Source organism: Musa acuminata, chromosome BXJ2-9, assembly GCF_036884655.1.
Source record: "Musa acuminata AAA Group cultivar baxijiao chromosome BXJ2-9, Cavendish_Baxijiao_AAA, whole genome shotgun sequence".
Lineage (NCBI taxonomy): Eukaryota > Viridiplantae > Streptophyta > Magnoliopsida > Zingiberales > Musaceae > Musa > Musa acuminata.
The window spans coordinates 12161537-12176024 of record NC_088346.1 but is presented as its reverse complement, the minus strand read 5'-3'; the positions used below and the strand labels follow the sequence as shown (position 1 = coordinate 12176024).

General features: G+C 35.0%; 1 protein-coding gene across 2 annotated transcripts; it reads right to left on the bottom strand.

Moving 5' to 3' along the window:
* Positions 1–549: 549 nt before the first annotated feature.
* Positions 550–8912, bottom strand: LOC135623171 (probable GTP-binding protein OBGC1, chloroplastic). Of its 2 annotated transcripts, none has more exons than XM_065125800.1 (9): positions 8390–8912; positions 7662–8326; positions 5561–5834; positions 3789–4080; positions 2407–2566; positions 1359–1467; positions 1090–1208; positions 920–1008; positions 550–831 (listed from the first exon to the last, which is right to left on the bottom strand). In XM_065125800.1, exons 1-7 carry the CDS (start codon positions 8870–8872, stop codon positions 1113–1115), a joined length of 2079 nt encoding a protein of 692 aa, XP_064981872.1. In that variant the 5' UTR covers positions 8873–8912; the 3' UTR covers positions 550–831; positions 920–1008; positions 1090–1112. The 2 variants fall into 2 exon arrangements, with proteins under 2 accessions (XP_064981872.1, XP_064981873.1); XM_065125801.1 differs by having other exon boundaries at positions 7662–8342; positions 8390–8604.
* Between the last annotated feature and the right edge of the window lie 5576 nt (positions 8913–14488).

Sequence of the window (14488 nt, the reverse complement as noted above, 5' to 3'; positions counted from 1 at the left end):
TCTACGCATATTTTATGACTTTGTGTGTCTTTTGATTGATCGATTGATTTGGAAGCGACTGTAATGCATTACAACTCCTCCTCCTGTTGTTATTGCATAAAACACCAATGAATGCATCTTTTAATGTCTTACCCTTTTTGTAGTAATTCATGAAATGAAAGAAAGATAAAACCCTTTGTAATGTTTCCGAATGTATTCAATAAAATTCTCTCCTGCAAGCAATCGAGAATATTCCTCCTATCCAAAAACAAATTTTTTCGCTTATAGAATTTGTCTAAATGGAAATATCGATTGATTATCCAATCAATTCATCTGTATTGATGCATCCAAATTATAAGAAATCCAATAGAAGCCACGAGTACAAATCATTACCACAACATTTCCCTAATGGATGCAAAAGCATACCAATCCAAATGCTTGGTACATATGTGCATGCGTATAAATATTGATGTCTTCCGCCCTGCACTAATCCACCCACCACCGTACAAGTTAAAGGGAGAGAGATATGATCCCGAAATCACAATAGACTGTGTAAGAATGACGCTAACAGAGAGTTAACAGCCTTGGTCATTGGCAAATGAGATTAGACTGGGGCAAATGTTGCATACATCATGAGCATCGTGACCATTAGTACAAACATCATTCGAACAACAAACATGAGGTCGCGCAACGTGTAACCAGCACATGTTCGCCCAAAGAACCTGACCCAACCTGCACCAGAGGCAGCATGATCCAACTGTCGCTGTCGGTGAGATAATCAGATGGCTCGGTCAAAGTGTCCGCTGTTGGATCTTCATTTTCAAGCGAGCAAATTGCATTTGATACAGCCCGCTGATATGCAAGTAGCAAATGCAACTCAGCTGAATTGATTCAAACTCCCTACTTATACTGTAAACCATGACAGAAATAGAAAGCTTACCTTGAGAATATTTCCAAGCTCGTGTTAACACGTTAAATTGTTTGGGGTTAACATCTGAGTACACACAACTCATCCTCCGTGTATATGGGCTGAGAAGCAATTTGCAGAGACCTTACATTTAGGCTACAGAAGAATTATGGTTAAATTAAAAGGTAAATCTTTCCTCGTACCAGAGAGTTTCTTGACAATTTTTCTAATACAATTGCGGCCATTTTACAGAACCAATTGCTCGTTTTCTCACGCTCGATGAATCATTTTTTTCAATTTCATCATGCCACACCATTTCCATCTTGTGAATTGCCACAAAATTTCAAAAACAGAGTTAATCAAATCAAATTAAAAGAAAAAAAAAACAATTTCAATTTTGAGAACCCGCTACCTGCTGAGCTTGTAATCATTAAGCAAAAACTTTAACCAATAAGAGGATTGCAAATTGTACCTCTGATATGATGACTGTGTCCCCTTCTTTAATTCCACGTTTAATTAGAGATTTGTTCACGCCACATGCCTCCAAAACATGCTGAAATCTTCTCAAAGACTCCAAATACCTGATCCACATTTAAGGTTATGTCGTATGTTATCAGATAATTTCAACAAAAATAAATAAATCCTCTTAGTACGGGATACATAGAACCACACCTCGCCCCCTCTGAAAAACATTATTAATCAAATTTAATCAAATTAATTTTGTTACATTTTGTACTCCCCAGATTAGATGTGATAGTTTTTAGCAGGTTATCATGCAAGATAACAACCAGTGAGAAAAAAGTTCTTTAATGAAAAAGAAACCTCATTGCACAAGGTTTCCACCACTACAAAGTTTGTGGAGGGACAAATACATATAGCCCAACCTACAAAACTCACTAATGCACCATGGGTCACTCTCAATTATGTCTATAATGACTATGAAAAAAAGAAAAATGATGGTTTCATAGAGTTCTAAAAATTAAAATATTTGATTATATTCAGCACTATTAAAGAATTTTTAGTCTGACATAACCTTCTTCAAATTGAACTTCATCCAACCTTTTCCCCAAATGAAGTTATTGTTTCTTTTTAGTTTTACATTAGCTTGCTAATGTTCCTTCTTAGGTACTATAGTTTCATTTTTCCATTAGTGAATTTGCTTAGCTTAAGTTATAAACGTATGTAAAAGTGACGTGTAATGTAACCACTTAAATTCCAGAATTTTTCTTACAGATATAGTGCAAAAATGATCCATCATAATGTACCTTCTTATAGTGCAATTTACGCAAATACGATACAAAAAAACCATTTTCATATCATTTCCAAAATGTAAGTGTTATGGTTAACAATTTTATCAATAAGGTGCTGCATAAGAAATGTGTGTGTGTGCGTGCGCGCGCGCGCACACACACACACACACACACACACGAAGTTGAATACTTCACAGCAATAAGAACACAAGAATTGGCCAACACCCAATGATAAGGTCAGAATGGTCACAAAGAGAGTAGAATGCATACTGCCAATTTGTCATTTGAACAAAACGTTGTAATCCAGCCCCATCTACATGCCATGTATTAGAGCTGCTATCGTAAAAGATTTCAAATTCATTCATGGAAGAGCTTCGTTGCTTTTGTATGGTGTCGGCAACATGATTTAGATTCAATGGACCAGTCCACTCTGCAGCAAGAAGCAGCACAACAATGACTATGGGAAATACCACACATACAAAACCAAATAAATTACATGGATAAAGATAACCTTTACAATTCAAACGTAAATCTATAAAAGTAAACAACCAAACTAAGCTACCATATATAATCTTTTTCCAAACTGAAACAACATAAGGTTAGGAAATGTCAAATCTTAGTGCTTCACTAAGATCTATTTTCTTAGTGAAGTAGTTGTTGGTAGTCCATGTAGTCAGTTACATGGGCAGTAGTTGGTAGTCCATGTAGTCAGTTACATATCTTATTTAAGCCTTTAGTTATGAAGAAAAAGTAGAGAGAACAGATCTATTTTCTTCTTAGGGGCTTCTTGTCTCTCAGAGAAGCCGAAAAAGGTCAAATTCTGAAGGTTCTAAGATAAGGTAGCTGGCCCTTTTTCATTATAACTTTTCTTCCATTCCAAACCATTGTTGGTGGAGATTTCTTGGTCCATTGTTTCTTAGTTTTTCTGTCAGCTGCAATTTTACTTTGGTTAGGATATTGTGGAATTTGTGCTTGAAGGCGTTTCCTCTCTTGTTTGTTTAGCATCTATTTCTTCTCCCCATCTCTTGGTTGATGTTCTGACCTAGCATTGTACACTTGTGAAAAGTGCTTGTATTCATGCAGATGGTTTATTTTCCCATCAAGAAGGATATCAGATTAGTTTCATAATATCACCACAAGAAAAATTGCCAAAAAATCTCAGTTATCAGAAACTTATGATGGCCTTAAATAAAACCCAGACTAGTATAGTGATCTTAGAAATAAGAAAGAACACAAAGGTGAAGGTATATGCATAACATGGATAGTTTATTTTCAAGAACCAACTGAACACCAAATTAGTTTAGGATAACACACAAAGGAATTTAGCTGGGAAATCAGATTAGTGGCACAACATCACCACAAGGACACTTCTCACAAAATCTCAGTTATCATTAATTTGTAATGGTCTTAAATTAAGAACCAGTATATAATGAACTAAGAAAAAAAAGAATATAAAATGAAGGTATATACATAACACGGATAGTTTGTTTTCAAGAACCAGCTTCACACCAAATTAGTTTAGGATGACCACACATAATTGGAATTTAGGCTTATTAAGACAGAAAAATACATCAGTACCTAGTCATTGGACAGAAAAAATGCTATGATTACACCATAAAAACAGGAAAAGAAAAGAATAATAAATTAGTTACCTTCAGATTCCCTTTTTGATTTCCTTTCTTCCCTTAGAAGTTCATAGGCAGCAACCACAATATCATGTGTCCCCTGTCTATTCATTGCACTACTACAGAAAGGCTGGATTCCACGAGCTTGCAGATGTTCCTCGAATGAATCCCAGCTCTCATATGCTTCTGGAAGGTCCATTTTGTTATATACAACAATATACGGCTTCTCTGCGAGCCCTGGGCTAAATAATTCCAGTTCCAATCTAACTGCATCAAATTCATACTCTGGCTGGAGCCCTGAACCATCAACAACATGCACCTGAGGATCCATATCACAAGAGAAGTTTTATTAGTCAAAAATGTTAATTGTAACAATAACTAATACTAGAAGTAACTCATCTGCACAATTAAGATTAATTAGGAAATCCTACAGCTGAATAGAAAATTATTTTTACAAATTATTATCATTTAAGCAGCAAACCAGATGGCCCATCAAAATGAACAATAAGTATCACAACAAAGTTCAGCATATGAATTCGTTTATGAGTAGGCATTTAAATGAAGCACCCAAAATTAACCATTAGAACTAATTCAAAAGATTTAACCAGTCTTGCTATAAAAGAAACTTGTTAAAATTTAATGTATTTGATAATATATTGAGTATGAAAAATTTTAAAATAAGGTGCCAAGGTTACCAAAGAAAGAATAGTCACAAAAGCCTTGTAAATTTTCAGAAGATAGGATAAAACCTAGGGGATTCATTATCGTAGGAAGTATAGAATTCAAACATGGAACCCACCAAACACCAACATTCACATCTTGATGTATGCATTTCCATGCTGCACTATCAATTCATATCAAAAACTTATACCTTTGATAGTTATTGCATGAAACCTACTGCAGTTTTGAGATAATAGAAAGTGTCAAATGATCTTTGAGTCTACATTCTACTTATGGCTGATGTCAAAACCAGTCATCTACAGCTGAAATTTAACATATAGATGCCGAAACTACACAACAGACTAACTGATAATCAAGAGGGAGGAAGGAAGAAGAAAAGTAGATTGGAGGAAGACAAAAGAATAACAAAGATCTAGTGGCTTAAACTGCAGCACGTAGGGTTGACCAGAAGAATTCATGGAAATATGTTAGAATAATGTAAGCTCATCAGCAAAACGTTCAAGAACTAAAGAAACATGAGCTATGACTATTACTTGTGCTTCAAATCAATCAATAACCATAAATATGACAAAGGGATATTGTCTCTGGCTTGAACATTAAAACACATTTCATATCCGTCAAAATGACCTCTATGGAAACTTGAATAGTTGATGATGATTGAAGTATAACATTGAAGAACAAATTATGTTTGCTAAAACTTTTATGATGTGCATCATACTCAAGTGGAAATTCATATTGAAGAAGACGGATGCCCGAGTCAGCAGATACAAGAAATGAGGAACAAGGATCATCAACGTGCAAAATAATCAGGAAGAAAAGGTATCAATAGGTACTGAATGTTAGAAACCCTAAAAATTGCAAGTTTAGAATGAGAAACACAACGGCGCCCACTAATCTTGCTGAAGATCATTTCAGTACTATCACTAATTATGCAAATTCTGAATAAATTCCAAAAGAATTATTGCTTGCATAAACTATGCATACTGTGCCAGAACTTTCTCCGGGAAAAGAAGAAACAACCCAACAACACATCAATATGAAATCAACTAGATACCATCTACCATTAAGTCTGAAAGACAAATGAAAGTAACTAGCTAAACACTGATTAAGCATTTTACCAAGACAGAACATCTTTCAGCATGTCTTAGGAACTCATGACCTAAGCCAAATCCCCTGTGAGCACCTTCAAGCAAACCTGGTAGATCTGCAACCACCATCGTGGCATCAAAATCTAATGAAACTACTCCCAGATTAGGAAGCAAAGTTGTAAAGGGATAATTGGCGATGGTTGGCTGAGCAGCGCTAATAGCACTTAAGAGAGTGCTTTTTCCAGCATTTGGAGCACCCACAATTCCAACATCAGCTACAAGCTTCAGCTCCAGATCCAACCACCTGAGGAACATTCTAGTTGGGTAACAAAACTTCTTGACCTACATAATTCTGACAATGAATCCAAGGATCTTTGAACAGATCAAAAAAGCATACATAATTTGGCAGAGAAATTCAATGCCATTAAGACCCTGCTTGCTGGAACTGGGTCTTAAAAATATATAGGTTTAACCTACTTTGGAGGAAAAATCCATTTCATACTGACAATTTGTATATAAAATATTCTTTCTCCAAATATGGTCATTATCTTATGCAGAGCCTACATATCAGTTCTTTTAGCCAGTTCATGAATTTTGCCATATGGTGCTGCTATAGAAATCAAGAGAAAGTTTCAACCATCGCATAATTCTGAAGAGTTTATCTAATCACAAGCTTCATGTAAGAACAGAAATTTTATGTTCACTTTCTAGATACGAACAGTAACAAAATTATAGTAAGAAATATATCAGACCCAGTTGCTTCATCAAAGATCTCTTTTTAGACTTCTCGTTAAGCTACAAAAACTTTATAACAAAAAAAATCTACAGAGATGGCATTGGATAGCCTAATCCATCAGCAAACTTGTTTATTCCAGAACATGACAATTTCTACATAATACATGTATCATAATTTATCTCAGGCTTCATATAAATTACAATCTTGGTTTGCCAAATTATTTAATTGATGCAAGATATAAAGCACTCATGTCCTTGTGGAAATAAGGTCTCTTCTTTTTTTTGAAAAAAAAGAAGAAAACTCTATTCCATTACTAAATAATGGTGCCCATCAGTTACAGAGGCCAAAAAACTATCAAAATCATCTCCCCAAGATTGAGATACCATAGATTCCCTACCAAAATTTGCCAGATTGTGGGCAATTACATTAACATTTCTGCTAAGGTAACTGACCCTCACAGCTTGCAGCTGTCTAAGTAAAATCAAATATCACTAACTAGTGATTTTAGATACAACAGAGTGCTTCTTCTTAGAATAACTCATCCAGCAACATGCTAGAGGTTCTTTTAATTGACAATCACATCAATCCAGGATTTTTATATGACAATCTTTGTGTTCAGTGATGATGATTACAACATCTTCTCTTTAAAATACATAACAACATTTCTTCTGTGAACTAATTTCATTTCTAATTCCCTCAACCTACTGGTTAACTGATTAATTTTCTTTAAAAAATTCAAATCATCAACTATTGTGTTTTGATTTTATAATGGCAACATTGTAGGAGAACCATGCATGTTATCCTTAGTGCCCCATTGCCCTTTTTATACTCACATAGCTTCAAGATCATCAGTCATCAAGATGAGATATGTTTCCTGCACCGATCGTACACATAATGATGATCATCAAATTTTTGTAGACATTCAAAATCATCAGCCGTCAAGATGACACATGTTTGCTAATCCCATGCAGGGTGGCTATCTAATTGTTTAGGAAGTTCGAGAACCTTTCAGCCATTCCCACCATAACAAAAATCCCTAGATGCTACTCTGTCTCAAAACAAAAGAAACACCAATAAGATAAATAAGGAGCAGTACAATATATATGCCTAGCTAATTTGACTCTCTCAAGAGTAGGTCAATTAGATAAATTGGATGACATGAACTTATTCCCTCTCCACTAAGAATCCGGAGGCTCTAACAAACTTCAACTTCATTGCAGTCTATATTGTAAGAAGTATGTCGACTAAATTAAAAGTCAGTCGTTGGAAATGTTTCTCATTTCAATATGAAGTCATTTCTTAAATATGTATATGCTCTCTTGCAAATTCAAGAATAAACACATATTTAATACATAAAATGAGAAGAAAACAAAAAAAGAAAATTTTAATACTCACATTTCGGCGCCCTCTTCTCCATTTTCTGCAATCTTTGGTACCTTATTAGTCCCTGATTTGAAAGATGCATTTCCTCTCCCACCCCGCCCACCAGGTAAGAGCAGTGCCCGCTGTCCAGGGTGCATTAACTCCAGCAACACCTCACCCAGCATACCTCCTTTGAAGGCCTCTCTGATCACAGTTCCAGGTGCCACCTTCACAACCACATCCTCTCCCTTCGCCCCAGCCTGCTTCCTTCCCTGGCCGTGCCCACCTCTCCCAGCCCTGAAGTGCACATTTTTACGGAATGGGAGTAAAGAATTCATTGCCCCATCGACCTCCACATACACATCTCCTCCCTTCCCTCCATCTCCTCCTGATGGACCGCCAAAAGGCACAAATTTCTCACGTCTAAATGCCACAACTCCATTCCCTCCATTCCCGGCCTTCACATATATCTTCGCGCTATCAAAGCATCTCATAATCGCAGGAACCCCCTTCTCCTTCACTTCTCCATTCCCAAACTCATTGTCTCCATCAAGATAACCCTCCAACTCCCCATCGGATTCAGACTCTAAATCCAAATCCGAGGCCTCAACCTCTGGATGCGTGGATCCATACCCCACAATAACCTCATCTTCATCCGATTCGAACTCCAAAAATTCGTCGTCGCTTCCCTCGATGTCCTGCACAAATATCGAACTGTTCAAAAGCTTCTTATTCATCAAATTCGACGCAGGATTTGTTACCTGTTGGACCCTAAACTCGCCCGAGCCTCGTGCGTGGAATCCGAGGGATGGATCGAGGGAGAACTTGCCATCGGGTTCAAACGTCAACAACTCATCTTCGATCACTTCCACAGAGAACGAACCTTTAGCCTTCTTATCGTAGCCTCTACTTCGATGACGGTCCGAAGGCTTTTCCTTAGAAGAATTTAAAGCCGGAACCGGCGACTCACGCAACCTAATTTCACCGGAGGTCGCTGAGGAGAACGGAACGACGGATGGATCGAGGGAGAAGTCGCCCTTGGGAGGGAGGCGAGTGTAGGTCGTGGCCTCCCCACCGCCGCCGCTCGAGAAGCGGTAGGACGGCGGGCCGCCGGAGACCTTCCGGGACTTGAGGTTAGGCTTGGGACGAGATGGCCTTTTAGGGCTTCCGGCCTTAGGGCGAACCCCGGCGGCGGAGAGAGGACGGAAGCGGAGGGAGGAGAGGGCGAATGCGGCGGTCGCCATTACAGTTCCTTTGGCCGTTCTCTAGCCACAGGAAGAAGCAAAGACCGAGGAGAGGGAGTTTGCTTTCATATTTATATTAATTTTTATTGGCCCTTTTCTTTGGGATGGATAAGAAAGAAACACGTGGATCGGCAAAAATATCCTGAACGAAAAAGTGGGATATTTTCTTTTTCTTTTATTTATTTATTTCGAGAAGGTATAATAATATAGGGTGAATTCTTGAAAATTATTTCTATTTTAGCTCTCGATAGACATTCCTTTTAATATTTTTTCAAGAATGTTCTTATTTGTTGTTATAATCTATCAAATTTTTTTTCATTATAATACAGATGTGATATAAAGCGAAATAAACTTTTGTATATGAACAAATACTAGTAGACCATAACACACAGTGAAATTAAATAGAACATTGAGATATACGTGTAAAACCGAAAACCCTTTCAAGAAGGGTAAAAATGACGAAAGAAACTAGAGATAATTCACTATAATAATAATGAATACACAAATCTCAATCTCTTGTCCAAAACTCTAACAACAATCACAAGATAATAACTGAGATATAAGGGATATAAGGATCACGTCACTATGCATAATATCTAAAACCTCCATAATTATCTCCAAGTAATCACAGTAAGAATATACTGTAGATCTGATCTAACTTGATATGAAAGCACTACTAGATGATTGAGAATCGTCTCTTTGTGTTGTCCTTGTCTTCTTTCTTTTCTTTCTCTTTCTTTTCTATCTTGTTTTCCTCCTTTTTTTTTAATCTCGTGGTTGCCAAAAACTACTGTCTTTTTATATCTTTTTTTATAGCCACCACACCATCCGTAATATAAATTAAGGTTAGGTTAAGAAGGGATAAGCTATGGGCTGAATATGGGTTGTTAACCAAACAACCTCCCCCTTCAACCTATAAGGCAGGTTGTCTCATGACTTCTCAATGTGAAGTCATGCCGATCAGCTGTCGGCATATCTCCTGTCTTTCTTTTGGTAAAGTCTTTGTCAACATGTCTGCTCCGTTGTCATCCGTATGAATTTTCTGAAGCTGCAATTGCTTATCTTTCTGCTCACTTTCAACTGCTTTCTGGTAAGTCTCTAGTTCACCTACATCAGTAAGCATCACATACTCATTTGTAGAGTATCTTCTGGAAGGTTGACGTTGTCTAGAAGATCTTCTCAACTGAGGTTCTGTAGGAAGTTGCCCTCCAACTTCTTCTTACTCAATATGTCCTATAGGTAGATCAACATCAAACTCTACACAATCTTCCTATACATCTCTCCCATCATCCTGATATACTAAAGGAATAACTGGGTCACAATCTACTAATCATGCTAATTCTTCTGCAAAAGTCTTGGCTTATGTCTTCTTCGTTAAATCCTCAAAGGTTTGATCCTCAAAGAAGATCATATTTCTATTTCTGAACACCTTCTGTTTTTCTGGATTTCAAAGCCCGTAACCAAACTGATCATGTGAGTAACTAAGAAAAATACATTCTTTAGTCTTACCATCCAGCTTGGACCTCTCATTGTCTGGAACATGTGCAAATGCACGATAACCAAACACTCTCAAATGTTTGTAGGAAACATCTTTCCCTGACCATACATACTCTGCAACATCACCATCTAGGATTGTGCATGGTGACAAGTTGATCACATCAACTACAGTCCTCAAAGCCTCATCCCAAAACCTTTTGGGTAACTTGGCCTGTAAATGCATATATCTGATCTTTTCCATAATGATGCGGTTAATCCTCTCTGCAATTGTATTATGCTGAGGTGTACCAGGAACTGTCATATCATGTTGGATCCCATATGGCCTACAATAATTATCAAATAATCATGTGTACTCACCATTATTATATGATCTTATGCATTTCAATTGTCTTTCTATCTCCCTTTTAACCTTGGTATGAAACTCTTTGAAGACATTAATCACATGATCTTTGGTCTTCAAAGCATAGACTTAAATTTTTTTTGGAAAAATCATCTATAAAAGTGACAAAATAAAGTACATCACTTATACCAAGAACATCAACAGATCCATCAGGAGTTTTTATCCTCAGAGGACCATATACATTTGTATAAACATGGTCTAAGACATGCATTTTTCTAGATATAATAGGATAAGCAAATGAAACTATGTGTTGTTTACCAACCAAACAATCAATACAAGGGTTTGAGCTTGCAGCCCCTTCTCGCTCATGTGTCCCAATCGCCTATGCCACATTTATGTTGAAGTCTTTCTCTATAGTATTTAACTGCTCACCATAAATTTTAGCCTGCAACCTGTACAAAATATGATATTTTTTTCAATTAGCTATAACAAGAGAACCCCTAGTGAGCTTTCATTGCCCTCTATAAAATATGCTATCATAGTTTTCATTATCTAGTCTTTCAACTGAAATTAAATTCAACCTCAAATCAACCACATGCCTCACATCTTTAAGCACCCGCTTTTAGCTAAAGTTGGTCTTTAAATGGATATCACCCATACCAATGATGTCTGTCATGCCATAGTTGCCCATCTTGACAACACCAAAATTTTCAAACCTATAGGTAGCAGAAAACTCCCTCCGTGGTATAGTATAATAAGAAGCACCTGTGTCAATCACCTACTTAAGATCCTAACAAAAAAAAAAAAATCATCAGAATGAGACAAAATCAAATAATCACCACCCTACACTGCAGTTGTGATATTATCTTTTGACTATGTAGAATCTACTTCTTTTCTCTTTTTCTTGCTCTTCTTAGGTTGCTTATATTGATTCTTGTAATGTCATTTCTCACCATAGTTATAACAAACAATATCTTTTCTTGATCTTGACTTGCTCCTACCCATGTGTGAACTGCTTCTAGACTTTGACCTTCATCTATTCTCTGAGATAAGTGCTTGTGAATCATTCTGAGATGTTGCTGAATTCTTTATTCTCAACTTCTCATTCAATAAACTACTTGTTACTTGACTCATGGTGACAACACCATCGGGCGCAGAATTACTGAGGGAAACCACCAGTGTCTCCCAACTTTCTGGTAATGAACTGAGAAGTAACAATGCCCACAACGCATTATCAAGAAACATTTTCATAGAGGATAACTGGTTAGTGATACTCTGCATTTCATTCAAATACTCAGCAATAGAAGCACCCTCTCTATATTTTAGGTTCACAAGTTTTTTGATTAAAAAAGTTTTGTTACCGGTTGTTTTTATTTCATAGAGACCTTCCAACTTTTTCCAAAAATAATATATAGAACTTTCAGTAGAAACGCCACTATCGAATAAACCCAACTGATTTTCGATCTAGCCTCTTCCACTCATCATCTGTTATAGTTGTGGGTTTTACATTGTTCCCCTGCAAAGGTCTATATAAATCTTTGCAATACAAGAGATCTTTCATTCTTGATTTCCATATCATCTAATTGTTTCTATTTAAACTAATCATGCGAGAAATATTATTAACCTCCATGTCCAAATACAAAATTAAATCACTACAACCCTGCTCTGATACCAATTGATGGGATATAAAACGAAATAAACTTTTGTATATGAACAAATACTAATAGACCATAATACACAGCGAAATTAAATGGAACCATAATCAAATATAACACCAAGATATACATGGAAAATTCTTTCAATGTGAAGGGTAAAAACCACGGGACAAACTAGAGATAATCCACAATAATAATAATGAATATATAAATCTCAATCTCTTGTCCAAAACCTTAGCAATAATCATAAGAGAATAACTGAGATACAAGGATTACGTTACTATGCACAATATCTAAAACCTTCATAATTCTCTCCAAGTAATCACAGTAAGAATCTATTGTAAATATTATCTCACCTGAGATGAAAGCACTACTAGATAATTGAGAACAGTCTCTCTATTATTCTTGTCTTCTTCTCTTTTTTTCTTTTTTTTTCTGTCTCTTTTTATAGCCACCACACCATTTCCAATATAAATTAGGATTAAATTAAAAGGGGATGAGCTGTGGACTGATAAAGCCCACATTGGGCTGAATATGACTATTAGCCCAACAAATACAATTAAAACAATACCTAAATTATAACTTGAACTAATTGAATTTCTCAGTTATAATATTTTTAAAAAATATTATAAATTTATACAAAAAAAACAATGTGATTGAATATAAATCTCTCTATTTAATTATTTTTATTTACAAATCAGCGAGGATACTTATTTAAAATACTATTTTTATGTGAATAATTTTGAGTAGAATTATGATGATACAAAAAATAGCAAAAAATCAAACAATTATATAATATCTGTCTTAACATGTTGGAATTATTTAGCTAGTAATAACGAAAAATGCATACTATATCAAAATAATTATGTTGGAGCTGAGCGGTATAGATTCTTATTTGTTATAGCTTGAGCCTTTTACGACGAAATTGATAGAGAATTGATGTTAATGTCGTATAAACATGTGACAAATAATTTATAGATATACAATTCGGTAAACTCATACGACTCGAATATGACATGGTTTATACGTAAATCTGAGAAATAATTTAAGTTAATATATTATATTTGGATTACAATACATACCAATTTACGGTAATTACATCAATTTCATATAATAAAAAATTAGAGGAGTCATATTTCCTTTAATTTGTGTGTAGGAATTGTATTAGGTAGGATAATCCTACCTAAATTTAAAGCTAACTAATGTTTTTAGGCATTAAAACCATCTTATATCCAAATCGTGTATCTATTTACCTATTCTTACTCGATCCAAACCTAATATGTTGTTCATAAATAATAATAATCAAACAAACATGAGAACTATTAACAATGCACTAATCATCAACTGGTTAATTCCTACTTAGTCCAAAATAATTAAAGATTTTTTCTGAAAGAAATATAATATATATATTTCCAAATCAATATCTAAAATATCCTTCACCAACTCTTCTCCTCAAAATTTTCACTCTTTTTTTTGACTAGTTTTAATGTGTTATAGTGTTTTCATTTGATTCATTTACAGTATTTTTAATATTAAATATTATTAAAAAATTATAAAAATAATATCATATTATATATATATATTATTATCGTTACTCGTACACCATTATGATATCATATTTTTAAGCTTATAATTAGTTTGGTGAAGATTAAAAGTCTATCAAGATCATTTTTAATATTTTTGAGTAGGTTTTTTGTTGTGATCATCAAGGCACTATAACAATTCAAACTTTTATTTTTATTTAGATAATTTTTATTTTTTTAAAAATTATTATCAATATATATATTTGAATGATAATATGATATATAAACTGATTTTAATATATTTTAATTTTATTTGACTCATTTATAATATTTTTTCTTGTGGTGATCAAAATATTTTAAAAATAAAAATATTATTTAGAAAGAAAAAAGATACTCAAAATATAAATATTCTCTAGCAAGATATTAAGCATCTTTTAGTGAGGCTTACGAATATTTTGACGGTTATGCGATCTGTCCATTCACATTTTGACGGTTACGATGGATACAAATCTTTATGGGCCTTGGTCCAGGTCTTCTGATGGACGGCGATAAGAAGTAGACTATGTTGGGGATCTGTTGCTTGAGTTGGATAAGATCCCAC

Coding starts and splice junctions, on each gene's coding strand:
- LOC135623171 (XM_065125800.1), bottom strand. CDS start 8,872: ATGGCGACCGCCGCATTCGCCCTCTCCTCCCTCCGCTTCCGTCCTCTC. Junction 4,081..5,560: donor CTGAAAGATGTTCTGTCTTG/GTAAAATGCTTA, acceptor ATGGATCCTCAG/GTGCATGTTGTTGATGGTTC. Junction 2,567..3,788: donor ATCAAAAAGGGAATCTGAAG/GTAACTAATTTA, acceptor TTCTTGCTGCAG/AGTGGACTGGTCCATTGAAT.